This window comes from Emys orbicularis, chromosome 6 (genome assembly GCF_028017835.1).
Source record: "Emys orbicularis isolate rEmyOrb1 chromosome 6, rEmyOrb1.hap1, whole genome shotgun sequence".
Taxonomy (NCBI): domain Eukaryota; kingdom Metazoa; phylum Chordata; order Testudines; family Emydidae; genus Emys; species Emys orbicularis.
Window position 1 is genome coordinate 91,180,821 of NC_088688.1, and position 27,179 is coordinate 91,207,999.

Sequence of the window (27,179 nt, forward strand, 5' to 3'; positions counted from 1 at the left end):
CACTACAAATAAAAAACTGTAGGTTCTCTTTTTGATATTGTTTTCTATTCATTGGATCTAATTATGTATCAGTCTTTGTAAAGGTAAAATTCTTTGATTCTGTAGTCAATTCTCTCCACAATGGGTATAAATAGGCTAACTCACAGGAACACTAATGGAAGTTACTTGTGTATATGGAAGAGACAATGGGCCCTTCAGTTCAGTAATCCTTCCAGTTCCCAAAATGACTAGGAAACCAATAATTGTTTTTGAGACAGTCCCATTTAAAGGTGATCTGCATAGAAGAAAAAAAATGTTTTTGACTTTTAGTGTCTTTATACTGGATAAAGAAGAGCTGAAGGGGCTGGTGAGGGTGGAGGCTGGTTGCGTGCTTTGACTGTAGAAACACCTGGGATCTATTCTTTTGTACACAAAGGCCCCTTTACACTACACAAGGCAGAGACTCGGCTGGTGTAAGTTGTCATATTAATTTGCAGGTACAACTACATTCACAGTGCATGCCACTTAAACGTGCAATTGCACACACTTGTACATTATCTCAGGGCCTGATCTTTTAAAAAGCAAGCTTTTTAATATCCTAGGTCTCTGGCTATTTTGACTATTTTTATTAGTCATTTGTTTCAATAGCTGCCAACGGATATTTCATATATTTTGATTGGCATTTTAAGACAAGCATCACAAAAGAGTAAGTGAATGCTGCCTCTCAAAGATCTGGATGAGGAGGATTTTCTGTGCACTACATGCTTTCTGTGTGTGAGTGAATGAAGGCTATGTAAAAATACATGGTTTGCTTTTGGATCACTCAGGAAGGCATTTTTCTTTTGTTGCATGCATGAATCCTTCTGTCATTTTAATAGGCTTGGAATTCTGCTTCACCCTGCCTTTATGTGCAGGGGGATGTTTCAAAAGAGCTAGAAGGTGGGGCCTTGAAGTAACAGGATGGGAGTGGTCACAGGTAAACTTTAAGTAATAGTTAATCTATCTAGTATTCTGTTTCTAAGTGCTGCTGCCAGCCTGCCTTTTTCAACAGAGAGGTAGAAATCCCTGTCCAAGTTACACACATGGAGCTGAAAGAAAATAGCAGTGCTCTTTCTGGGGCGGATGGATTCTATAATTCTTCATTTCAGGTAAGCCTGATTTTTGTAGGGGGTTGGAAAGTAATTACTAGGCTTTTGGAATCTGCACGGAGAGAACAATTTCTGCTCTGCACCTACAACTATTTTACAGCACACTTGCAGACCTATCCTGCCAGTGTGCCAGGCTCTTAAATAAAGGGACTGACCAGAACTGGCACACTTTCAGAGGCTCCATTTACTGCCTTCCTTTGTTACCCAGTGTGCTGGGATAGCTGAGAAGTCTCTTGTTCACATTCAGCCTCCTGCATTCAGTGTGTCACCTGTGCTCCCAGATCTCACCACTGACTTTTCCCACTATCTTCTCTGTGCAGAGCATCTCAGACTAAAATTGTATTCAGTTGTTATTAGGATTGTTAATTTACAGTGCCCGCTTTGATTGCAGCTGAGGGCGTTGGAATAAGTCATCACTGTGGTGCAAACAACTGCCCCATCAAAACAAGGAAAATTAATAGGAGGAAAGCATTAGACCCCCCAAACCTTAACTTCTAATCAAAGAGCTGCCCTTGCCTTAAGAGAAACAGTCACACACATAATCACTCAGGGCAAGTCTTGCTCCTTCACTAAATGCAGTGGCTGCAAGAGCACATTCTGCTACAGGGAGGGACAAGGAGCAGGTAGGATGTAGGGAACCCACTCAGAGGGCCACATGCTGTGCACAACATGGAGCCCAGCTTAGCAAAGGTTCCCTGCATATCCATGCACAGCAAGACATGAGTAGCAGGGCAGGGACAGGAGAAGAAGGAGCAGAGAGGCCAATGGATCCACCATCAGGCAGCATTGTCACCTAAAGTACTGGGGCATACGTGTGGGAGGGGACAGACTATGGTCCTGAAGCTGCTCTGTGCTGGACAGACTCCTTCCTCTCCTTCCACAACCCCCAAACCCACCTTGTTCCAAGTTCAGTGAGAGGGATCAGCAGGAAGGACAGTATTTGGCTTTTACTGTTGCGGGCCATGCACATAAGCCAGTCACAGTTCACATAGGGCATCAAGCTGATATTACAGAGCATCCAGAATAACATGTGACTCCTTTTATACTCTGCATGAATGTTGGGAACATTCACACCAACCAGATATCATCTGTAGAGTTTTTTGCCCCAAATAAACGTTTTTGCTGACTGAACTAAACCCAGCAATGGTATATAGTTATTACTAGTGCAGTGTCTTACAGTGAGCTCAGACAGAGAGAAACCCCAGTCATAGTGAAGTGAAATTACCTCATTGCACAAAGTGCACATTGCAATTCTGGTGCTACAGCTAAATCACAGAACAAATTCAGACTTGGTATAAGAGGGCTCAAATTCTAGGAAGTCAATGAAATGAAATGCACTTAGGACCTGATCCAAGTGACTTCAGTGGTGCATACTCCAGATTATCATATCTGAATTTGACCAGTAGTGACGTTTTTGCTGGAAGAAAACAAAAAGATTTAATTATATAGGGATTCTATTTGTAACACATTACTCATTCCCTCAAAGGACGAAAATCAGAAGATGATGTTTAGCTTCCTGTGCACAAAAATAAATCACTTGACAGGGGCCAAGGAGAAAAATAGGATCATCAGCTCCCCCTATTTCCTTCTGTCTGTTTCTCTTAAGCACAGAGTAGGCCCTTATTGTCTTCAAAGACATGATATCTGGTAGTTTCTGTTGTACTGATTGTATTATATTAAACAACCGATAATTTCCCTGCTATACAATAAAAAGGTCAAAGTAGTCAGCAATTCTCCAGGCCCTAAATATAATGGCACTGAGGAAAGTGATTAATTTAATCTAAACCCCTTTGAATCTGTTGTACCTCGCTATAAACAAACTCTCAGATGTGTATGAACTGTTTAATGATTAAACCACAAAATAACAGAAAATAAAGACAGGGACAAAGTAAATCTGCTGCAGTAAGTTTGTTTTAGAAAGTAAATAAGACAGCTTGCAATGGTGCTCAGTGGACTTGACTGGTAACTGGTTTGTGGTCAAAGGGTCATATCTGCATTTCCCTTCATCAGGCATGAAAGACTATTTGCTTCGCAATGTGGAGAGAGTGTACTTTAACAGACAGGCTAGAACACAAGTAAAGAGAACAATTTATTTTACTTATTATTTCTTACTTATTTTTATTATTTGTATAAATATTTGAGCTTTTTTCAGTTTCCATTTGGCTACAGATACTTAAACAATTCACATAGCCCTAGATAATAGAACAGCATTCTCACTGTCCCACATGAGTATAACCTTTTCTATTGATGTCTTTAGCTGTTCCTGCTTTCAGCCCTTCTTAGGATCAACTTCTTCTCATTTGTGTTACATGGATCCCACTGGAGCTAGTTGTAGTAATGGCCCCAGTGCACCTCCCCTCCCAACTGCTTTGTGATGATACATATGTCTAAGAAACTGCAGTCTTTGTCATATAAGCACTTTCCCCTCATCATTTGCAGCTTCAGCTTCCAATAAGTGTCTCTAAAGAACAAGAGGAATGCCTGTGATTTGTACAGCAGCCATTGCACTCCTTACAAATCCAACTACAGTTAAAACCATATCAGGGAACTGGCACCGTTTAGTGTATAAAAATCATTTTGAAGTAGCAAAAAGGAGTGATGGAGATTCATAAGTGTCAGCTGCTTACATGTATGGCTCACAACATATGTAGTTCCTCCTGCACTGAATCTTATCCATCCCCCATAGCACACTTTTACCCCTGCAGTATAACACAAGATGGCCTCACTGCAACTATAAAACCTACATGCTAAATTCCTTGTTTCAATAGATACCTTGTAGCTAGAACTCATGAATTAACACAAGTCATTGTTGTCAATGTCTTCAGGCTTTTAACAGATGTATTCATTGGAAAATGTCACATAATTTAAGGAACATAAATCGTTATTGTGTATGTTTAAGTATAGATAGCTGCTATGTATTTATTGAACAGAACGTCAGTGTTAGATGTTGAAATATCTGTGTCTCACCCATCTGTCTCTCTCTCTATATATCTATCTAGAATATACATTAGTAGTGTGGTACGGAGGTTATGCAATATTGTGTCATCTAACTTTGAATACTGTTAATGTCACACTTGTGAACACCTCACGGATTTAATTTCTGGATATCTGTGCCATGCTATCGCCTACTCAAGGCTGTGGCATTAGAGCCACAATCTATTCAGTAACAAAATTCAGTTCCCACTGTATAGCCATGGGGCTAACTTGGCTCATCATTCAAACACCCTAATTGGGTTGTTATCTGAAGATTGCTCTAAGTCAGTGCTAAGACTCTGGGCTCTCATTAAAACTGCTGATAATCAAGAAGTTTCAACTCCTCCTCCCCAGACCTATGGGAGGTGGTACATACTGAGGAGTTGTGAGAAGGACTCCAATACACTCAAAACCACCAGCAAAACATAAAGTATAAATTGAGTTAAACACAGATAGGTTGTGAATGTCACAGCAATGGGGACGTCAGGAGGTAGGCAGAGTCAGACTGCCAGGAGATGAGAGCCCGAGACAAGCCAGAGGGCAGACCAGGGAGTCAGGATCATATTTATGACTCTGACTTTTTTTTTTTTTTTTTTAAATGAGCAGCTTCAAGAGTTGCTTCTTCTCTTTCCGCTTCAGTTCCTCTGGTTTTACTTCTCTGCCTGTCTAAAGTGTTGTCTGCTGTGACAGTGAGCAGCTCTCTATTGGTTTCTATAAGCCAGGTTATGCAACACACTTAGCCTGTCTGTCACATCATTCTTACTTGTCCACCCACTGTATCATGGATTTACAGCTGCCTTGTTCTGCACAGCTGATTTAAACCTTTAAATTAAGCCCACTTGTGTACATTTGATATTTTTACACTATTTGTGCACCTTCACTTTGGGCCCACTGAATTTAAATCTGCTGGCTCATCATCCATCTCTCTGTGCTGTACATGGGAGGGCCATTTGCTTGAATTCAATACAAAAATCATCAATGTTTCTCTCTCTTGTTCAGTAACTTTGAACTCTTTCAGCATATGCTGGCAACAATTGATTTAAAAATCCCTAACTCACTATTCCTGGACCTCAGCATTACTGATCTGGAAAATTGTGTCTCAGGATAGAACATGCAGATTGATGCCTTTATAAATGACATGCTAGTTAACAGAGAAGGCAGGATGAAGAACGAAGCCAGGATGAACAATGTGCTGCGGGGGGGGAAATGGAATTTGGTGAATCACATAAAAGACATCTTAATTTGCAACTGGCTGAATGAATGAATGTCTGAAATTTTGAGGAGATGGACTTTACAGGTCAATTAAAAACCGAAGGATCTGGATGTCCAGACAGAAAAAAGCATGAGCAATTATGTACTTATATTTGAACATGCAACTATTCTGATTGTGCAAACAAATCAAATATTTCCACACACTAAAAGCAACTAAGCATCATTTGCGTCAGTAGACACCAGATATGCACGGGGGTTCAAAATTATCCTGACTAATCTCTAACAACAATATTACAGATCCTTCCTAAATAATCTGTAACCCCTAAGTAGTTACCACTGTGCTCTGTCAGCCCATCTTTCATCATCATCTGGAAAAATTCTTGGGTGTGTACTATGTCTAGACAGAATACTAAACACTGATAATGGAAACTATGCTGGCTTTGTTTAACAGATTGCTGTGGAGTCACATCTAGAATATTCTTATTCAAAACTGGTATGATAGAAGTGGAGGAAGTGCAAAAGAAGTGAACCAAATGGTTCCAAATTCAAAGAACGTGGTTACGTAGAAAGGCTATGGCAAATAGACCTGTCTTCTGAGACTAAGAGGATGTCATTTAGGCCTCGTCTACACTGGCAAGTTTCTGCATAGTAAAGCAGCTTTCTGCGCTGTAACTCCCGAGGTGTACACACTTAGTGCACAGAAACTGCACAGTTGTAGTGCTCTAAAAAAAAACAAAAAAAAAAACACCCCGCCGATAGGGGTACAGCTTTCTGCGGCGGGGCTACAACGCTGCAGTGCCAGTATAGACACCGTCGCGATTACAGCGCTGCGATTGGTCTCTGGGAGGTATACCACAATGCCTGTTCTCACCTCTCCGGTCATTGATTTGAACTCTACTGCCCTGCCCTCAGGTGACCAACCCGTCTTAGGGACACTGATTTTTATATAGCCTAAAGTATTCCTTTGTTTAACTTTAAGGAAAATATGTATAGTTGGGAAATATTTTGGTTATATCTAAGGTCACATTTCCACTTAAAAGGTGGAAACCTTAGATTGTTTATTCCTTAAATGCTTAAGATGCTATAACCTTCTTTTGTTATGTTCACTTGCAAATGGTTTGTATTTAAATTCAACCATGTAAGACAATTTACTGATAACCAATGCTGTGTGAGTAGTAATATCTTTTATGTACTGATATGGAATAAAGTAATCTTATAAATGGTTACTATATAAGAAGCCATTTGAGTATCAAATATTTATATTATTTGGGGAATTAGTTAGTTTTCAGGCAACGGTTAAGCAACTTCCTGACCAAACTCAGTTTCACGACTGGATGTGAGCGATCTGACTTAGTGGTCAGAGAAGTCAGGAGCCAGGTTGGGTCTGGATACCAGGAGACAAGAATCTGAAACAGGCCAAAGGCCAGACCAGGAGTCAGGTGTTAGCAGGGGTGAAAGCCAGTACAGGCTGGTACGGCATACCAATAAAAAGTGGCCGCCAGTACTGGCCCGTGCCCAGCTGACTTTAAACCACTGCTGCGGCAAAGGACCCTGCGGCAGTGCTTTAATGTCATTGTCCCTTTTGCCTCCCCCCCTCCCCCCGGCTGCCCCGGGGGGGGGGGGGAGGAGCAGCTGCCCTGGGGCCAGCGATTTAAAAGGGCCCGGGGCTCTGGCCGCCAGCCGCTGCTGCTACTGCCATGGCAGCGGCCAGAGCCCTGGGCCCTTTAAATCGCCGCTGGAACCCCGGGCGGCATGGGCCAGGCAGCGTGGAAGGGATGGAGCGTGGAGCCGGCCCCCGTACTGGTAAGTCTTCGGCTTTACTTTCACCCTGGGTGTCAGGAGCCAGGCAGAGTCAGGTTACCAGGTGATCAGAGTCTGAGACAAGACAGAGGGCAGACTGGAAGTCAGGGTCAAGTGTCAGGCTGGATCAGGATATCAGGAGGTCACAGTCAGGCAGCAGGATCAGGTAGTGTAGGGGAGGCATTCCTAAGCAGGGAACACTCCAGTTCACAAATGACTTCCTGTTCCTCTGCTTGGTTTAAATAGAAGCAGGGAACCAGTCAGGATCCTTCGAGCTTTGCCAGTCAGATCCCAGGACTGGCATCCTCTGCCGAGCTGAACTTTGAATTCTAGCAACTGTTAACAGATCACTGGGAGGCGGGTCAGAACATATGGACTCCTAGAGAGTCCTGGGCTGGCAGTTGAGACCTGTGGACTCTGATGCTCAGACGAGAACCACCTTTCCAAAGATTGTTAAGAAGAGGTAATACCTTCTTTGATGACCACATAAGTTTAAAGACTCTCTAAGAATCATTTAAATTTAAAAGGACATATTTTGAAAGCTCAAAGACTTCTATATGGTAAAAAGGAGCTTTTGGACTCATTTGAAAGGGAATTTCAACGTGTCCAATCTTGATGGAACTAAAGGGGCATTTCCGAAAATGAGTTGAATAAAAGAAAGAGTTAAACTCTATAAAGATGTTCTGAAAATGTCATACCACAAAGACAAAAGTAATGTGAGGTGACGAAAATTTACAACTTTGCTGCATATGCTTTAGCAGATTACATATTCAGGAGCTGACTATCCCATAAAGGAGCCTGTGAAGAGGTGACAGCAACAGGTATTTGCATCCAGCGAAGCCTCTGAAAGAGGTGTGTATATAGTATCTTACTGACGCCTCAAGATAAATCCTTTTTTTGGCAGAACCATGAACAGCAATGAGGAAACAAACTTCCTACTGCTTTGTGTAACTGCAGCCTGCAACGGGGCTGCTTTTGTTTCTGTCCCAACAGGAAGTGCATCCCAGGAAACCCAATACTGCATCTAGAGTACACACGGTGTGGCATCTCTACGTTTTCTGGAAGACTTACTCTGTAGCACAGTGTGGCTGCCACCTTTAGTGAGACTATGGAAAGAGAAGGGTATAAATCTATCTGAACTGAGATACCACTCAGCACTGTCATTTCAGGCTGTTCATCTCATCTCAGCCATGCAAGTAAACAGAATCAAGCCGACAAAGAACAAACAAGCCACAACACAGCATTGTTAAGAAGCAACCTTCCAGTCCAGCACTACTTCTGCAATGTGATGACATCAACATCGTTGATGACTTAATGTTTCAAAAGCACTGCCAATAGACTAGACTTAAATAATTCCTGTAATAATTTTCATATTGAAATGCTATTGTAATTAAAGGTACCAACAACTTCTGTTAAACACCAGATTGTTTAGACTATGTACTCCTGAAGAAGAGATATAAAGTAACCTCAGGGAAAAGAGAGAAATATTGGGACTTATTTGAATTTAAGATTCTTAGCATTCATATATTTGCCTGTGTCAAGATCCTTAAAGCGATTGGATGAGTTCATAAGAAATATTGCTATTTCAGTTGAGTAACTCTTAAATGGCTTCTTTTAAGTAACCGAGTGAAATATTTACTTCAGGTCATGGGACTTAGGGCTTGTCTACACTTACCGGGGAATCCACACATGGTGATCGATGCATCGGCAGTCAATTTAGCGGGTCTAGTGAAGACCCACTAAATCAACCGCAGATCGCTTTCCTGTCAACTCCTGTACTCCACTGAATTGAGAAGAGTAAGGGGAGTTGACGAGTGTAATGGTGCGGGACTCACCCCTGCGGCACCTCCTGCTGGTCATCCTGGGAATTAGCTCGCCAGCCGTCGGAGCGCCCTCTGCAGGCCAGTGTCTTGCTACCGCTGGGCCCCCCGTGTCCCTCCCGGACCCCAGTGCCCCTTTCCACTGGGGTGCTGCCCCCTGGCAGTAACCCCACCATCTCAGGGTCTCCCCGTTCCAGGGGAACCCCCACCCACTTTCCCACCTCACCTCAGTTGTAGGCTACTGCCAGTCACCAACTAGCCCCCGCTCACTGGGGCTGACTGCAGTATAAGTCACTCATCACAGGCAAGGTTGGGTTTGGACCTGCTGCCTCTGCCTAGCCTTGGGCTGCCCTCTGCGACCCCAGTACCTGTTTGGCCTTATACTAGGCCACAGCCTGGGGGGTTTCCAGGCCAGAGCTCCCCAGCTCCCGTAGCCTTCCCCCAACCCTGCTCCACTCCAGGTACCTTCTCTAGCTTCCCAGCAACCAGGCCCGTCTCCCTCTACAGCTAGAGGAGACTGTCTTTGCTCCTGGCCCACTGCCCTCTTATAAGGGCCAGCTGAGCCCTGATTGGGACGTGGCCACAGCTGAGGCTGCTTCCCCAATCAGCCTGGGCTGCTTGCCCCCTGCCACAGCCCTCTCCCAGGGCTGATTTCAACCCTTTAAAGCAGGAGCGGGTGACCACCCCCCACCTCAAGATCCCCTCCACCAGGGGGTCAGGGGGCTCGTTTAAAGTTGCGCAATACTCCCCTATAACGTTGTTTGGCAACTGCCTGCTTTGTCCACTGCTTGCAGAAAGAGCAGCCCGTTGCAGCTAGCTGGTGGGGGCTTGGAACCAGGGTGGGCCGGCAGCCCCCCTATCAGCTCCCTGCTCCCCTAAGTTCCCTGTGCGGCAGCCACCCAGCAGGCTATCAATTGCTGGGCAGTTCAGGTGTCCCTCCCCCCACTGCCATGTGCTGCTCCTGCCCTCTGCCTTGGAGCTGCTCCCGGGAGCCTCCTGCTTGCTGTGCATGGGGTGGGGGGGGAGAAGACAGAGGGGTGCTGATGTCAGGGTATCCCCCTCCCCTGCTCCTGTACCCCATCTCGACAGACATGGGGGGGACACTACAGAGCTAAGGATGGAGGGAGCTTGCTGGCAGCAGCAGCTGTCTCAACTTGCTGATCTACTTAAAAAGGCAGTGGACTTAGAGTGGGGTCAGTGGACTTAAAGGGGCAATGCGCGTCTCTCTCTCTCTCTCTCTCACTCACACACACGCGCGCACACTCACCAGCACTTTGGAAAGTGGAGGGAATGGTGCGCTCCAGTGGAATAGCGTGGGTTCATCACGTTCAATTTCCGCACGGAATGTTTGCAGCCACTGCCATGCGTCTATTGTGTCTCCTCCCTCCATTTGTGCTGCCTTGTAGAGTGTGAGGCTACATTAACAACATGTTAACCCTTGAGGGCTCAGCCGAATGCTAGTTCATCATTTAGCACAAGGCATTCCCTGGGAAATATCCCACCCTCTTCCATCCTCTGACTCCACCACCTCAACCAAGCTTCACAATCATCATTGCTGTGTACAGTATTAAATTGTTTGTTTAAAACTTATACTGTGTGCACACAGTATACATATATATATTTTTTCTCTTGGAACCTAATCCCCCATTTACATTAATTCTTATGGGGAAATTGGATTCGCTTAACATCATTTCGGTTAAAGCAGAAATTTTCAGGAACATAACTACAATGTTAAGCCGGGAGTTACTGTAGATCTAAGCTACATCGACTTGAGTTACGCTATTCACATAACTCAAATTTCGTAGCTTAGACTGACTTTTCCCTGTAGTGTAGACAAGGCCTTAGTTAAGACAACTTACCTCTGTCCATCCATGATTCACCAACCCTTAAATGAAATTCCCTCACCCATCTATAAACTGTTTTTATTATCTCTCATACACTTAGATTGAACTCACTACTGATAGGGGGAATAATATACTTTGGTCTTAATCTATCTAGAGAACAGCACCCCTTTCTCCTCCATTCTCCCCTTGAGTTTTTCATGCAGATCAGTATCTGAGCACAGAGCAACTCTGTACTTTTGCTGTCTTGCTAAGGTAAAGCGCAGAAGCATGATTGTCACAACTGGAGTCAACTATTCCTACATTAAAGAAAGATGTTTGATTCTGGTTTTGAACTAACGTCTTGTTTACAATTTTGATATTTTTCAGAATGACTCTGAAGATGAGGTTATAAATGAGGAGGGGTTAAGAAGCAGGAATTCACAAAATAGGGATGCTGTGCATAGTAACCCGGTAAGTTTTTGTTTTTCTTCAGATTAAAATAATATCCAGTCACTAGAGTAACCATGTTTACACTCAGAACGAACCAGAAACATAGTAGGGTTAGTAATACTGTCAAGGCAGAAAATAAATATGCACTTGTGATAGTATATCCAGGAATAAAATGAATAACTGAATTAGAACTGAAATCAGTAAGCCAGTCCTGTTCTCAGAAATCCATCAAAAATACATGGAGACATTGACATCACTACCGTGATTCCTGAAAATGTTTTATAATTTCATAACAGCTCTACCCAAAATGTACATGGGGCATAGCAATGCTGGTCATGATGAGTACTAAAGGCAGAGAGCTGACATATGGTATGTCTGCACTTTGAGTTGTAAATGTAATTTCCAGCTTGAGGAGACATTGCTAGCTCTGAATGAGCTAGGAAGCTAAAAACAGCAGTGTAACCATAGCAGTGGGACAGACTAGCCATGTCAAGTATATGCCTAGCTTCTTGGATGGGTACATACTCAGGTGGTTAGCCCCTTCTGCTGCTTTCGCACCTCTGTGGCTCCACTGCCGTTTTTAGCTTCCTAGCTCGATCAGATCTAGTAAGGGTATACCTTTTAAATCTGGAAATTACACCTCCAGCTCAATTTGCTGATATACCTGTAAAGGGGGTGGTGACAATTTTCCATAGAAAGTATTATAAATAGTCTAAAGTTTTTAATTCAATGGAGCTCTTCCAGATTCAAATCTATGTAACTGAGAGTAGAATGTGGTCCTTTATGGTAAATTCTTTGTTACTATGAGGCCCCTGATTTTTTTTCTTTGTCTTTATCAGAAGAGTTTTTATGGGTTTTATTTAACTTATTAATCTAAAACCTCATGGGCAGATTCTACACTGTAAACATTTTTGACTATGAGCAAATGGAATTCCACTTTCCAGAATCCACTGAAAGAAGTATTTTCTTCCTCTTAGGTTTGGCTGGTTTTTGGAAAACCACAGTGAAAATGTTGGTCTGGCTCGCCAACACTTTTAGTGAAGCTATTTTTCAGACAGGACATAAAATTAGACCCTTTCTCCCTGAATTGAGCACATACTTAGTTTTGCGTTGTAATTACCCATCCACTAGATGGCCCAAATCCCAGGGCAACAGTAAATAAGCGGCAACATCCAATGGTCAAAGGGTGACAGAAATGCTATACAGATGGTTTTACATCAAATGTTTCTATTTCATTTCCTTTGGCTGTATGACTTGGCCCATGTGGTGAGTCACTAATCACTTAGATATACTAGAGTTAGTCAAAAAATGTTGAAATTCAAAACTTTTCTTTCCTTCCTTTACCTTCAAAAGGGCAGACAATTCCGGAACTTGAACTTAGGGCTTGTCTGCATGGTGAAGTTAGTGCACAGCAAAGATTTCATCAATATTTTCACAAAAATATCTTAATATTTCAAGCAGCTCCATTAGATGCTTTAGTTAATACATTTGCCTATATTGAAGTCTTGTCCAGTGACTGAGTTTGGTGGCAAGAGGCCTACAAGCAGTGGTAACAAGTTTTTCATTTGCTGCCCTTAAATGCAAGGAGTAAGGCGTGAGTGTGCAAGGCCAACATTTTTTTGACTTCATCCACTAGCTACTCTGATTGCCTACAATGGCTCTGCTCTTCCACTGGTGACATGTTACGCCAGGTTCTGATCTAAAATACATGGGTCAAGATGAGATCAGAATCTGGCCCACTGCATTTGTGGTGGGCCCAACAATACTGTTTTTTGGAAGTAAATCCAATCACTTGGAGAAATATGGGGTAAATGCTCACTAGCAGAACTCCAACAGTCTGTACCACACTCCAGCAACTCATACGCTAGAGTAATTTCCAGCAGTGCTGGGGGGTTAGGGTCCTCAGGTTAAAATATTGTAGACTTAAAAGGGCACAGCAGTGTGGGACCCCTAACAAATGCTTTCAGACACAATGAGTCTGAAAGCCAAAAAAATCAAATTCTATTCCAAGTTCATATTTTTTAAACATTTTAACTCAATAGACGTAGATTCAGGGATATTTAAAGAAATTGCTAACATTGTAGACCCAGTGGGGGTGGGGGAGGGTGTTACCATTCCGTCTCTGTGCTGATCCCCTGAAGATATGAGTTGTTACAAACCACAGCTACAGAGCTATAGCTCAAGCTGCAGTAGTTCATGTTTTTAATTCTGGAGGTCACCCAACGCATTCAGTCCCTGGTGTGTCAGCCAAGAGAGCTGGTGTCACATGAGACAATTCCAACTGCTTCTGAAGCAAATTGTAATTATTTTCAAAACCTTAACTATTCAGTACCTTTGTTATAGTCTACTTTAAATAGGAGCGGGGGACAAAAGAATCCCACTTTACAAACAGCCCTTCCTTTATAAGGATGTTATGTATTAGAGATAAATAAAAATCTTTTTTTTAAAGTGGAACTACAAATTAATCTAAAGAGCCATCAGTGAAATTCTTCAGGTTAGAAAGAGTACTGGTAAGGTAAGATTGGGCCCTTAAGACCCAGCCCATGCTAGACAATCTCTCAGTCCCAGCTCTGGGATTGTGTCTGGCCTTGTCACAGGAAAGAAAGGAAGTAAGTTTCTTACCCCCTCTTCCCTCAGATGCTTTTAGACCTGCGCAGGGCCAGACACAGCGTAGCCTTTAACTTTTGTTTCTTTTATCTCTGTTTTTCTTGCTGTTCTAGGAAGGCAGATTGACAAAGGTATCATAAATTAGTATCATAATATTGTATTTTAAACATTTTCACCGGTGCAAATAGGTACTCTTTGTTATTTTGAAAATCCAAAAGAAAAAAGTTATTTGGCAAAATCCCTGATATATAACCATTTGAATTAATTTTCCCCCCTCAGTTCCTGAGTATATTAGCCTACCAATGTATTATACCAGTTCAAAGGGGAGGGAAGTTATGCCTGGAACATCATAGCCTTGGATGTTCTGTGTAAAGTATTATCCTATTTATTGCACCATCTATGCAGTTACCACATTATGTTTTTAGATGTGTTTAGAATTGTACGTGTGTTCTGGAAATACCTCTCAATTTTTTATGCATCTTTCACAACAGGGGCTTCAAACTCTAGGAAGAGCTAAGTACATCTATTTTACTTACAGTTTGTCTACATTGCACCACAGTCTGGAGTATGGGAGCGTGATTTGTAGAGCACACTAAATGTTGTGCTCTACCTGTCCCATGGAGACCTTGCTTGGACAAACAACTTTAATTCAAATTAGGTACCTTTTAGTTTGTGCCAGCAGGGTCTACATGAGGCAATTAGAGCACAACGCTTCAAAGCGCTTTACAGATCAGACCCCGTATTCTGGATTGCGGTGCTGTGAAGACAAGCCCTTAATCTCTGTGAAATGAATTGCATTTAGTTCTAGAACTATTAGCAAGAGATCTGCCTTTTATGATCTATCACAAACAAATGGCTGAAAACCCAGGTTTCACTGCATTTAGGGCCCTGTTGATTTCTAGGGCACTGCTTGTGTGAGTAAAGTTACTCTCATCCATAAGTTTTTGTAGAACCAGGCCCTTGGTGGATCTCTGACATCACAAGACAACTGACCATTATATAGCACCAGCAAATGCCAGCAGAGTAGCATGAGAATGAACATCCTGTAAGTTTCTAGTACAGTGGTGGGCAACCTGTGGCCCGCGGGCTGCATGCAGCCCATCAGGGTAATCTGATTGCGGGCTGCAAGACATTTTGCTGACATTGACCATCCACAGGCACAGCCCCCCGCAGCTCCCAGTGGCCGCGGTTCACCATTCCTGGTCAATGGGAGCTGTGGGGACCCCCCTGCCGCTACCATGGTAGCAGGGAGCTGGGGGGGGGTCTCACTGCCCCACTGCGGCGGCGGGGAGCTGCGGGGGTCGCCCTGCCCCATGGCAGCAGCTAGGGAACTGCAGGGGTTCCTCTGCCCCGCGGTGGCAGCCGGGGAGCTGCGGGGGTCCCTCTGCCGCTTTGGCTGGCAAGGAGCTGCATGGTACCCCTCCCTGCCTGTGGCGGCTGGGAGCTGCAGAGTACCTCTGCTGTCCATGGCGACTGAGAGCTTGGGAGCCTGCTGCCTCAGGTGGCAGTGGTACCTTACAGCTCCCTGCCACTGCGGGAGGTGGTGGGACCCTGCAGCTCCCAGTTGCCGAGGCTGAAGTCATGGAGGTCTTTGGAAATCATGGATTCCGTGACTTCCGAAACCTCCATGACAAAACTGTAGCCTTAATTATGACTCCCAAGAATGCTCCCTTTCCAGGACACTCAGAATCATATTTTAGCCCCCACTGTTTTGGGTAGTGTGACTCAAGCATTTTAAGCATGACTGTATCATGGCAAAATTGAGAGTTAAGAGGTCTGACTTGGGAAGATGGAATGAAAAATGGGCACATTTACTTCGCTCTATGTGATCAGCTGTAATTTAGGTTTGAGTGTCTTGATTCCACCTATCCAAAATGAACAGATGCAGTATAACCCTAATTTAATTATAGAGAAAATGGCACTCTGATAGCCTCATCCCTTTAGATCCATCAGGATAGAACCCTGCTACAGATGTACAGTGGAAAAGAACCCCTTGGTTGGCAAATACTACCTACAGTACGAGTGGCTTGATTCACGTTTGATCTTCATTTTATTTCCCAGTGAATATCAAAAAGAGAGTAATCAAAGTTAAGTAGAATAGGGCAGATAATATACAACAGTCTAGCTCCACAGAGCTGAAAGGCTTTCAAGACCCTCTCATGGAAATTTGAATCACGAAGGCTAAAAACAGACCTCTATCCATGTAGTTTTGGACTATCACATAGGAAAATGAGTGGCAGCTTCTGAGCAAATTTTTTTTCCCCTATATGCCACTTTAATTATTTTGTTAGTTTTCCCATTGAGCTGTTTTGCTTCATATGGTCTCCCTGGAAACTAACTTAGGGCATTTCAGAGCTTTCAGCAGAGTGTATAATATGCAGCAGAAAAAAAATAGATTGAAGAGGAGAAAAAACAGTGATAGGTCTTGATTTATAAACTAGTTTTGTGAATGTAAGTAGCATAAATATTTATGGCATACAAAGACTAAAATTACTCAACACACAATTGCTCCAAACTACCAGCCAACCTGAAAAAAACTTCTTTGGAGACTAGTGTATAGTCCATAGTATGGTTGCATCAGTACATATTTTTAAGAAAACATTGTCCTGCTTCACAATATAATTGCACACTGTAATATTTCCAGCCCCATACCAAGTAGTGTACAATTGATTATTACAATCTCTTTCTTCACATGCTAAAATAACACATTGAAAGGGGATAAGAACAAAAACAACATATGAGCACTACTTTCCTTGTATTACAGAAAATTCAGTTAAATATGTGAAAACCTTCAGTTTCTTTGTCAGCTGAAAACTGTAAAGTGAGAACAGAATTTACACTAAGGCCTCTTTTCACCATTCTGGCAGTGTAAAAGGATCTTACAGGGAGTGTAAGTGTAATACTCTTCCAGAATGGTTTAAAGGGCAGTAGTATAAATGCAAATCAGGCTCAAGAATTGTAGCTGAACTTCAGAAATAAATTTGGCATTGATATATTAAGACAAAATTGTGATATTGTTTGTACAGATTTATTTTGGTTAATTTCTATTTTTAACATTTTAATTTATAAAGGACAAAGAACAACACCTTATGTTGTGATGTACTGAAAAGAATCTATGTTTCATATCTATATCTATATCTAGAGAGAGAGAGAGAGAATGAATTATAGATATAGATATATAGAATATGAAAGCAGGTGACATTAGGAACTTTGAGTAGAAAGGGCAAAAAGAACATAAATGACTGGAAGGTACTGAGTTGATATTGGTAGAGAGGAACCAGTCCCAGATATAAGTGGTGTTTTGGAGGAAATCCCATTGTAATGTAAACTAAACTGTATTCTACTGTTCAGCTACTAATTGGCAGTGTGTGTAAAATACCTTATTTAAAGCAAACCTTAGCCATACCTGGCAGCGCATTAAAGGATCTTATAATGGACATATCCGCTGTGTATAAGCGTGCTCTGTGACCAGTCCATATCTGGGACAGAAGTACATGAGATGGTGTCAGGAATAAACTAAGAACAGAAACAGAAGGAAAGTCGTAACAAAGCTGGCAGGATCTCATGAACATGCCACTCTTCAGTGCCCCCAGAGAATTTCGGCTGTGACAAACCTTCAGAATGGACAAACTAGAAACAATATTTTGAAATATTTTTACATTGCTACCAAGCACCACAAAGAAACTAGAGATATATAGGTATCTTCTTTAATTTATGCTATGGGGAAGCAAGCAGATCATATCTTTAAATTCTTTGACTTTACTGAAGTCAGACACAAAGATGACTGTGAAAGTGTTCTGGCTATGTTTGATGCATACTTTATACCTCAGAGAAATATGGTTTATGAAGGAGCATGTCCCCGCCAACTTCTAGTCAGTTTCTCCTCCCCCAAGTAACTGTCTCAATCTACTTCTTTCCCTCCCCCAACACTGCCTTTTGTCCCCTCTGCATTCAAATCAGGTGGTTTCCTCCTTCCCACTGTCTGGGTGCCAGCAGGGGGGAGGGTCACAGAGAGCACAGGAGAGACAGGCTCCTTGCTTTCAGTTCCAGTACCTGGCCCCACCCCAGTCTTGAGCTGTTGGGAACTGCTATTACAGGGAAAGTCCTTCTGAGCCTCCATATCACTGGTCTGGAGCATGCTCAGTCACTCTTTGGGGATTGGGCATGTCCAGTTTGTTTACCTGTAGAAGTTGTGAGGGGATGGAGCATGCTCAGTTTCTCAATGTGGATTGCACATGCAGTCTGGTCAGCACTAGGAGCTGTGAGAGGCTCAAGCATGGTCAGGGTGGATAAAATCTTTAGAGTTTTTAGCTGTTAAAATCAAAAGCTGTCATATGTAAACTACAAAATTTCAAAGGCTTATAACTTGGCCAGATGTAGTTGTTTCTATGAAAATCGGCTTAAAAGGATATCCCTGACAAAAAGGCTACCTCCCTGCCAAACTTCAAGTCCCTGTTCTAAAGCATGGGGGTGCTAGAGATTTTCAAATAAAACGTTTCCAGAATTTTTTAAACATGGGCAAAACAACATAGTCTTTCCTAGCCACCTTCTTGGAAGCAGCTGGACCACTTTGACTGAAACTAGCCAAAAAACATTGAGCCTTGGGCAGACACCTGACATGGCAAATTTCAGCCCAAGTGGTTAAAGTTTGGCAAAGTTATAATTAACTGAAAACAGGGTCTTATAATGAGAAGTGTCAGGTAACCTTAATAGGCAGTGCTACAAGATCCACCCAGAATATAAGATTCACTTTTGATCATCTATACAAAACTATTCTGTTCTTGGCTCTTTTCCTCATCTAGTGACAGAGGGGACAGGCTAATCTCCTTCTTTACCTCCCCCTTTTACATTTTGTGGGCTTTGAGAAGGTTCAAAATTCAAAAAGCTCATCACTTGACAGCTATGCTATATAACTACTGGGTTTGCTTGATGTTAATAACAGTGTTGGTACCACACAGCAGAATCAGAGCTGTGTATGCAAAATGAGAGAGAATGTGTGTCATGAATAGAGCAAGTGGAATGAGATGTTACTCTTGAGAGTTCCTGTTGAGACTGCATGCCGATTGTGATTCAGCTACAGAATGAAACCAAATTTTGCCCTGTGAAACCACCTCACCCAGCTGTCTTTAAGAGAATCTTCTCTTTTGAAGATTACTCAAGAAATATGTCAGACTCATTATATTTTTATGTATCTGTTTTCCAGGAGGATACACACATCAATATCGAGAGTGATCAGCATAAAAACAAACAAGACTCCGTAGCTGAGAGAACATTCTTAAAAGGGTAATTTTTTTTTTTTAATGAGCAAGTTTTCCACCCATTTCACCCCCACTCCAAGCAAAAATTTGCCAATGTCTCAGCCTCCTGCATGACAGGCCAAAATTCAGCTGCCACATTACTAAGCCAGGCAGTCCTTTGTATCTCCTAGTAATTTGTGTATTGAAAAAACTACATTATATTTAAAATTATTATGCCTTGCAACTGACGTATATGATCATGGAACTGAGCATGTGATTATGATCAGGAATCTTTGCAAATTAGAGAAGCTAATATTTTTACATAAACTAGATTTGCCCGTTTGATCCAACAGCACCACTTTTGCATAGTAGCTTATATAATAGTTGAGCCTGTTAATGGATTCCTACTGAAAGTTCAAGATTCATCATTGCCATGCATACTATATAGTAATTCACACCAGTGCAAAGTAGATAGAAACCACTACCATCCGGATTCGGTAGTGTTTTACACTACTTTGCACAGGTGTCTGTGATTACACAATGAACTGAGCTGATAGTCCCTGTGTGTGTGTACATCCAATCTCCATAAAAGAGGTTCCTGAGCTTGAGATAAAATACTGACTTTTGAATTAACATGCTTCTGCCATATTGGGATGGGAGAAGTTTTCATATAAGCACATTGTGCTCTGCGCTTTACTCTTTCCTTCAATTTCTATCACGGCTTTGTTACGTATTGTCTTCACAACTTTCAGTTTTGAATCTCAGTCTTCCTGTTTTATAATTCAGCAAGCTCTAGAAACTCAGCTGCTGGGTAGCCAGGTATTATTTTGAATTTATCTCATTCAAACTGGGTTACTTGACCTGGCCATGTGCATGTAAAATTACCTAATTTATATGCACAAGTTGGGAATTTGGATCCATAAATTAAGTATATGCATAAAATATGCATTACACGCTTAACTTGGAAAACCAGGCCCATAATTTGGTCACTTTCACAAGCAGTCATAACATTAAAATATTTATCTTAAGCAGTTAGCATTAGTTTTTATGCCACACAACTTGTAAAGTAATTAACTATTTTTACATAATCAAATGAACTATTCTTCTCTAGTCACTCCTCCCTGCTCTTTGGAAATTTGTGGTTTTACTAGCATTTATGAAACTATTGCCCATTTTAAACTTTTAGGGCCATGTTAAAAAAAAAAAAGGGTGGAAATCGCTGTAATTGTGAGTGCAAATTAAGCATTTGAGTGTCTAAATAACCATTTGCAATTACCATAGTTGTGTGTACAAACGAAGCATCCGCAAACACGCAGTTGTGTGCACATTTTTGAGCAGACACTCCCATTCTCAGAATCAGGCCCTTAAAGTTTAGAATGTTATAATCATAGAACTGGAAGGGACTTTGAGAGGTCATCTAATCCACTCCCTTGCACTCGTGGCAAGACTAATTATCTAGACCATCCCTGACAGGTGTTTGTCTAACCGGCTCTTAAAAATCTCCAATGATGGAGATTCCACAACCTCCCTAGGCAATTTATTCCAGTGCTTAACCATCCTGACAGTAGGAAGTTTTTCCTAATGTCCAACCTAAACCTCCCTTGCTGCAATTCAAGCCCATTGCTTCTTGTCCTATCCTCAGAGGTTAAGAAGAATAATTTTTCTTCCTCCTCTTTGTAACAACCTTTTATGTACTTGAAAACTGTTATGTCCCCTCTCAGTCTTCTCTTTTCCAGACTAAACAAACCCAATTTTTTCAATCTTCCCTCATAGGTCATGTTTTCTAGACCTTTAATCATTTTTGTTGCTCTTCTCTGAACTCTCTCCAATTTGTCCACATCCTTCCTGAAATGTGTGCCCAGAACTGGACACAATACTCCAGTTGAGGCCTAATCAGAGTGGATTAGAGCAGAAGAATTACTTCTCATGTCTTGCTTACAACACTCCTGCTAATACATCCCAGAATGATGTTCAATTTTTTTGCAACAGCGTTACACTCTTGACTCATATTTAGCTTGTGGTCCACTATGACCCCCCAGATCCCTTTCTGCAGTACTCCTTCCTAGGCAGTCATTTCCTATTTTTTATGTGTGCAACTGATTGTTCCTTCCTAAATGGAGTACTTTGCATTTGTCCTTATTGAATTTCATCCTACAGTATTTACTTGAGACCATTTCTCATCCAGATCATTTTGAATTTTAATCCTATCCTCCAAAGCACTTGCAACCCCTCCCAGCCTGGTATCGTCCGCAAATGTTATAAGTGTACTCTCTATGCCATTATCTAAATCATTGATGAAGATATTGAACAGAACCAGACCCAGAACTGATCCCTGATCTCTGCGGGGCCCCACTCATTATGCCTTCCAGCATGACTATGAACCACTGATTACTCTCTGGGAACGGTTTTCCAACCAGTTTTGCACCCACCTTATAGTAGCTCCATTGCATTTCCCTAGTTTGTTTATGAGAAGGTCACGCGAGACAGTATCAAAAGCTTTACTAAAGTCAAGATATACCACGTCTACCTCTTCCCCCCCATCCACAAGGCTTGTTACCCTGTCAAAGAAAGCTATCAGGTTGGTTTGACATGATTTGTTTTTGACAAATCCATGCTGACTGTTACTTATCACCTTATTATCTTCTAAATGTTTGCAAATTGATTGCTTAATTATTTACTCCATTATCTTTCCGGGTACAGAAGTTAAGCTGACTTGTCTGTAATTCCCCGGGTTGTCCTTTTTCCCTTTTTATATATGGGCACTCTTTTTGCCCTTTTCCAGTCTTCTGGAATCTCTCCTGTCTTCAATACTTCTCAAAGATAATCTCTAATGGCTCATATATCTCCTCAGTCAGCTCCTTGAGTATTCTAAGATGCATTTCATCAGGCCCTGGTGACTTGAAGACATCTAATTTGTCCAAGTAATTTTTAACTTGTTCTTTCCCTATTTTAGCCTCTTCTGATCCTACCTCTTTTTCACTGGCATTCACTACGTTAGACGTCCAATCAACACCAACCTTCTTGGTGAAAACCTGAACAAAGAATAGTAATGAATCTATAATAGGTAGGAGTGGAAAGATGAGTAAGGGCAAAGAAGATGAAGGGCACATGTTTAGGAAGTTATTAATTCTGATTTATTTATAATACCATTGAAAGTTCCAAAATAATTAAGTTTTATCCACAGTGCTTTATTATTGTTCCCCAGGTCATTTTGTTCTTCCATCCGCAGCTCAATATAATTACTTGCAGTAAAGAAATCTCTATTTACACAGTAATCCAAAGAGCACTTTGCTTCACTTGAATTACTCTGAAGCTAGCTTTTGATGTCACTGAACATAGAGTGGGAGTAGAATATCAGGCATTCGGTGGGGGTAGTGGTATGTCTATAAAATTGTTATTCGTGAATTAAAACTTCAAGATGGACCTAACATTTAGCCTGACTTTTTTCCTCTGTTCTTGAAAAGTCCATTCATTATGTGTCCTTTATTTTGAAGGCCAATGCCTCACTGATTTATTTAAAAAAAAAAAAAAATCACTGCCAATAGCCAAGCATTCCTGTGTCGCAAGCCTTGAAACAAATCAATCCATTAACAACAACATATACAAGGAGGAGGAAGAAAAATTGCTTTTCTTAACCTCTGAGGATAGGACAAGAAGCAATGGGCTTAAATTGCAGCAATGGCGGTTTAGGTTGGACATTAGGAAAAACTTCCTAACTGTCAGGGTGGTTAAGTACTGGAATAAATTGCTTAGGGAGGTTATGAATCTCCGTCATTGGAGATTTTTAAGAGCAGGTTAGACAAATACCCATCAGGAATGGTCTAGATAATTAGTCCTGCCATGAGTGCAGGGGACTGGACTCGATGCCCTCTCGAGGTCATAGAATCATAGAATATCAGGGTTGGAAGGGATCTCAGGAGGTCATCTAGTTCAACTCCCTGCTCAAAGCAAGACCAATCCCCAACTAAATCATCCCAGCCAGGGCTTTATCAAGCCTGACCTTAAAAACCTCTAAGGAAGGAGATTCCACCACCTCCCTAGGTAACCCATTCCAGTGCTTCACCACCCTCCTAGTCAAAAAGTTTTTCCTAATATCCAACCTAAACCTCCCCCACAGCAACTTGAAACCATTACTCCTTGTTCTGTCATCTGCTACCACTGAGAAGAGTCTAGATCCATCCTCTTTGGAGCCCCCTTTCAGGTAATTGAAAGAAGCTATCAAATCCCTCCTCATTCTTCTCTTCTGCAGACTAAACAATCCCAGTTCCCTCAGCCTCTTCTCATAAGTCATGTGCTCCAGCCTTCTAATCATTTTTGTTGCCCTCCACTGGACTCTTTCTAATTTTTCCACATCCTTCTTGTAGTGTGGGGCCCAAAACTGAACACAGTACTCAAGATGAGGCCTCACCAATGTCGAATAGAGGGGAATGATCATGTCCCTCGATCTGCTGGCAATGCCCCTACTTATACAGCCCAAAATGCCGTTAGCCTTCTTGGCAACAAGGGCACACTGTCAACTCATATCCAGCTTCTCGTCCACTGTAACCCCTAGGTCCTTTTCTGCAGAACTGCTGCCTAGCCATTCGGTCCCTAGTCTGTAGCAGTGCATGGGATTCTTCCGTCCTAAGTGCAGGACTCTGCATTTGTCCTTGTTGAACCTCATCAGATTTCTTTTGGCCCAATCCTCTAATTTGTCTAGGTCCCTCTGTATCCTATCCCTACCCTCCAGCGTATCTACCACTCCTCCCAGTTTAGTGTCATCTGCAAACTTGCTGAGGGTACAGTCCATGCCATCCTCCAGATCATTAATGAAGATATTGAACAAAACCAGCCCCAGGACCGACCCTTGGGGCACTCCGCTTGATACCGGCTGCCAACTAGACATGGAGCCATTGATCACTACCCGTTGAGCCCTACGATCTAGCCAGCTTTCTATCCACCTTATAATCCATTCATCCAGCCCATACTTCTTTAACTTGCTGGCAAGAATACTGTGGGAGACCATATCAAAAGCTTTGCTAAAGTCAAGGAATAACATGTCCACTGCTTTCCCCGATCCACAGAGCCAGTTATCTCATCATAGAAGGCAATTAGGTTAGTCAGGCATGAATTGCCATTGATGTATCCATGCTGACTGTTCCTGATCACTTTCCTCTCCTCTAAGTGCTTCAGCATTGATTCCTTGAGGACCTGCCCCATGATTTTTCCAGGGACTGAGGTGAGGCTAACTAGCCTGTAGTTCCCCAGATCCTCCTCCTTCCCTTTTTTAAAGATGAGCACTACATTAGCCTTTTTCCAGTCATCCGGGACCTGCCCCGATCGCCATGAGTTTTCAAAGATAATGGCCAATGGCTCTGCAATCACATCTGCCAACTCCTTTAGCACCCTGGGATGCACTGGGGGAGTCAAAGTCTGCTTTTCTGAAGTCCAGGGTCCGTATTCTGCTGCTCTCCTTTCTTCCTTGTGTCAGGATCCTGAACTCGACCATCTCATGGTCACTGCCTCCCAGGTTCCCATCCACTTTTGCTTCCCCTACTAATTCTTCCCTGTTTGTGAGCAGCAGGTCAAGAAGAGCTCTGCCCCTAGTTGGTTCCTCCTTGCACTTGCACCAGGAAATTGTCCCCTACACTTTCCAAAAACTTCCTGGATTGTCTGTGCACCGCTGTATTGCTCTCCCAGCAGATATCAGGGTGAGAACCAGGGCCTGCGATCTAGTAACTTCTGTTAGTTGTCGGAAGAAAGCCTCATCCACCTCATCCCCCTGGTCTGGTGGTCCATAGCAGACTCTCATCACAACATCACCCTTGTTGCTCACATTTCTAAACTTAATCCAGAGGTTTTTCTGCGGTTTCATACCGGAGCTCTGAGCAATCATACTGCTCTCTTACATACAATGCAACTCCCCCACCTTTTCTGCCCTGCCTGTTCTTCCTGAACAGTTTATATCCATCCATGACAGTACTCCAGTCATGTGAGTTATCCCACTAAGTCTCTGTTATTCCAATCAGATCATAATTCCTTGACTGTAACAGGACTTCCAGTTCCCCCTGCTTGTTTCCCAGGCTTCTTGCATTTGTTTATAGGCACTTAAGATAACTCACTGATCATCCTGCTTTCTCAATATGAGGCAGGAGTCCTCCCCTCTTGCGCTCTCCTGCTCGTGCTTCCTCCCGGTATCCCACTTCCCCACTTACCTCAGGGCTTTGGTCTCCCTGGTGAACCTAGTTTAAAGCCCTCCTCAGTAGGTTAGCCAGCCTGCTTGCGAAGAGGCTCTTCCCTCTCTTTGTTAGGTGGAGCCCGTCTCTGCCTAGCACTCCTCCTTCTTGGGACACCATCCCATTGTCAAAGAATCCAAAGCCTTCTCTCCGACACCACCTGCGTAGCCATTCGTTGACTTCCACGATTTGACGGTCTCTACCCAGGCCTTTTCCCTCCACAGGGAGGATGGACGAGAACACCACTTGCGCCCCACCTGGAACAAAGCACTCCCAATTCACACTTTTCAAACAATCAAGCAGTTATATGATTCTATGATTGCATAGACAGTATAATGTATACTCCATCAGTTAGGCATTTTATGGATTATATACCAGCAGGACAGTATTGAGGTGCATCTTCTAGGAGATGAATGCAAGTAAGAATAGTATCAAAGGGGTAGCCGTGTTAGTCTGGATCTGTAAAAGCAGCAAAGAGTCCTGTGGCACCTTATAGACTAACAGACGATTAGTCTGTTACGTCTGTTAGTCTATAAGGTGCCACAGGACTCTTTGCTGCTTTTGCAAGTAAGAATAGTGATTTGTATAGCTACTTGTAGCAAAGCGATGACTCACCGGCACGGTGCCTCCTGATGGTCATCCTGGGAATTAGCTCTCCAGCTTATGGAATGCCCTCTGCAGACCGGTGTCTCGCCTGCCGCTGGCCCCCTGTCCCTCTCAGACCCTGGTGCCCTTTACCTCGAGGTTCTGCCCCAGCAGTACCCCACCACGCTCTGGGTCTTCCCTCTCAGGGGAACCCCCAACCCTCTAAACCCACCTTGCCTCAGTGGCTACTGCCAGTCGTCATCTAGCCCCTCTCACTGGGGAAAATTGCAGTCTGTAAAGGCCACTCATCACTGGTAAGGGGTTAGGACCTGCTGCCTTTGCCTATCCCCAGGCTGCCCCTCTGCAGCCCCAGTACCTTTTCATAGGCCTTCATCAAGGCCTGCAGCCTGGGGGTTTACCTGGCTGGAGCTCCCCAGCTCCCCTTGCCCTTCCCCAGCACTGCTCCACTTCAGGTACCTTGCTCCCAGCAGGGCTAGAGTGAGACTCCCCCCGCTCCTGGGCCCCAGCCCTCTTAGAAGGGCCAGGTGGGCCCTAATTGTCGAGCTGGCCACAGCTGTGGCTGCTATTCCAATCAGCCTAGCTTGGCTGTTTTAACCCCTGTTCTCCAGGAGTGGGGCAGCTGCCCCACTGCACTACTGATAACCTTAATTTTAACGAACTCTATGTTCTAAAAGTGCCTTTTTTAAAATGACCATTCTTATTCAATAGATCTACTACCTGTTCCAAATAAGTAAAGTATTTAAGCACATGCTTATCTTTTAAGGTAAAGTTTACAGGAATAGCATTCAGAAAATGACATCTGTACTTATGAAGTGAGCAGACTTGATAAGGAATCATTTATATAAGGGGATTCTAAGATTATCACTCTGAGTGTCAATGTGAAGCAATGGAAACAGCTACTAGCATGATTGAGAGCTCTTTTTGTTCAGAATATCACCAGGTTCAGGCATCAGTGGGATTCATGGTCTATTACTGTTACATTTTTTATTTCTCAGTCATTTTGGCTTTTTTACACTTTACACATTACACCCATACAACCAGATCGGCTTTCAGTTCTTTGAGAGATAATGAACTAGAACCCCAAGATGCTATTCTTCCAAAGGAAGAACATCTCAGAGTAAAATTACCCATTTATTATCTGTGTGTTTATTCAATATTCAATTGTTTTAAGGAGCCTGGATGCTAACATGATAGGCACTTAAATAAATAAGTAATCAAACCTAACCCATTAAGCAAATGATGTAGGGGCAAAAGAGATTGTAAGAAAATACAATTCAATTTTATGATCTCTGAGTTAGAATCAACAATA

The 27,179-nt window shown here is 42.7% G+C and overlaps 1 protein-coding gene across 1 annotated transcript in view; it reads left to right on the forward strand.

The window, feature by feature from the left end:
- The first annotated feature begins 1,061 nt into the window (after positions 1-1,061).
- SLC28A3 (solute carrier family 28 member 3) overlaps positions 1,062-27,179 on the forward strand; it is a 63,976-nt gene continuing 37,858 nt past the window's right edge. Inside the window, exons 1-3 of the mRNA XM_065406533.1 lie at positions 1,062-1,127; positions 11,143-11,226; positions 19,016-19,095. Coding sequence (XP_065262605.1) covers positions 1,062-1,127; positions 11,143-11,226; positions 19,016-19,095 — 230 coding nt within the window. The remainder of the gene's footprint in view (positions 1,128-11,142; positions 11,227-19,015; positions 19,096-27,179) is intronic.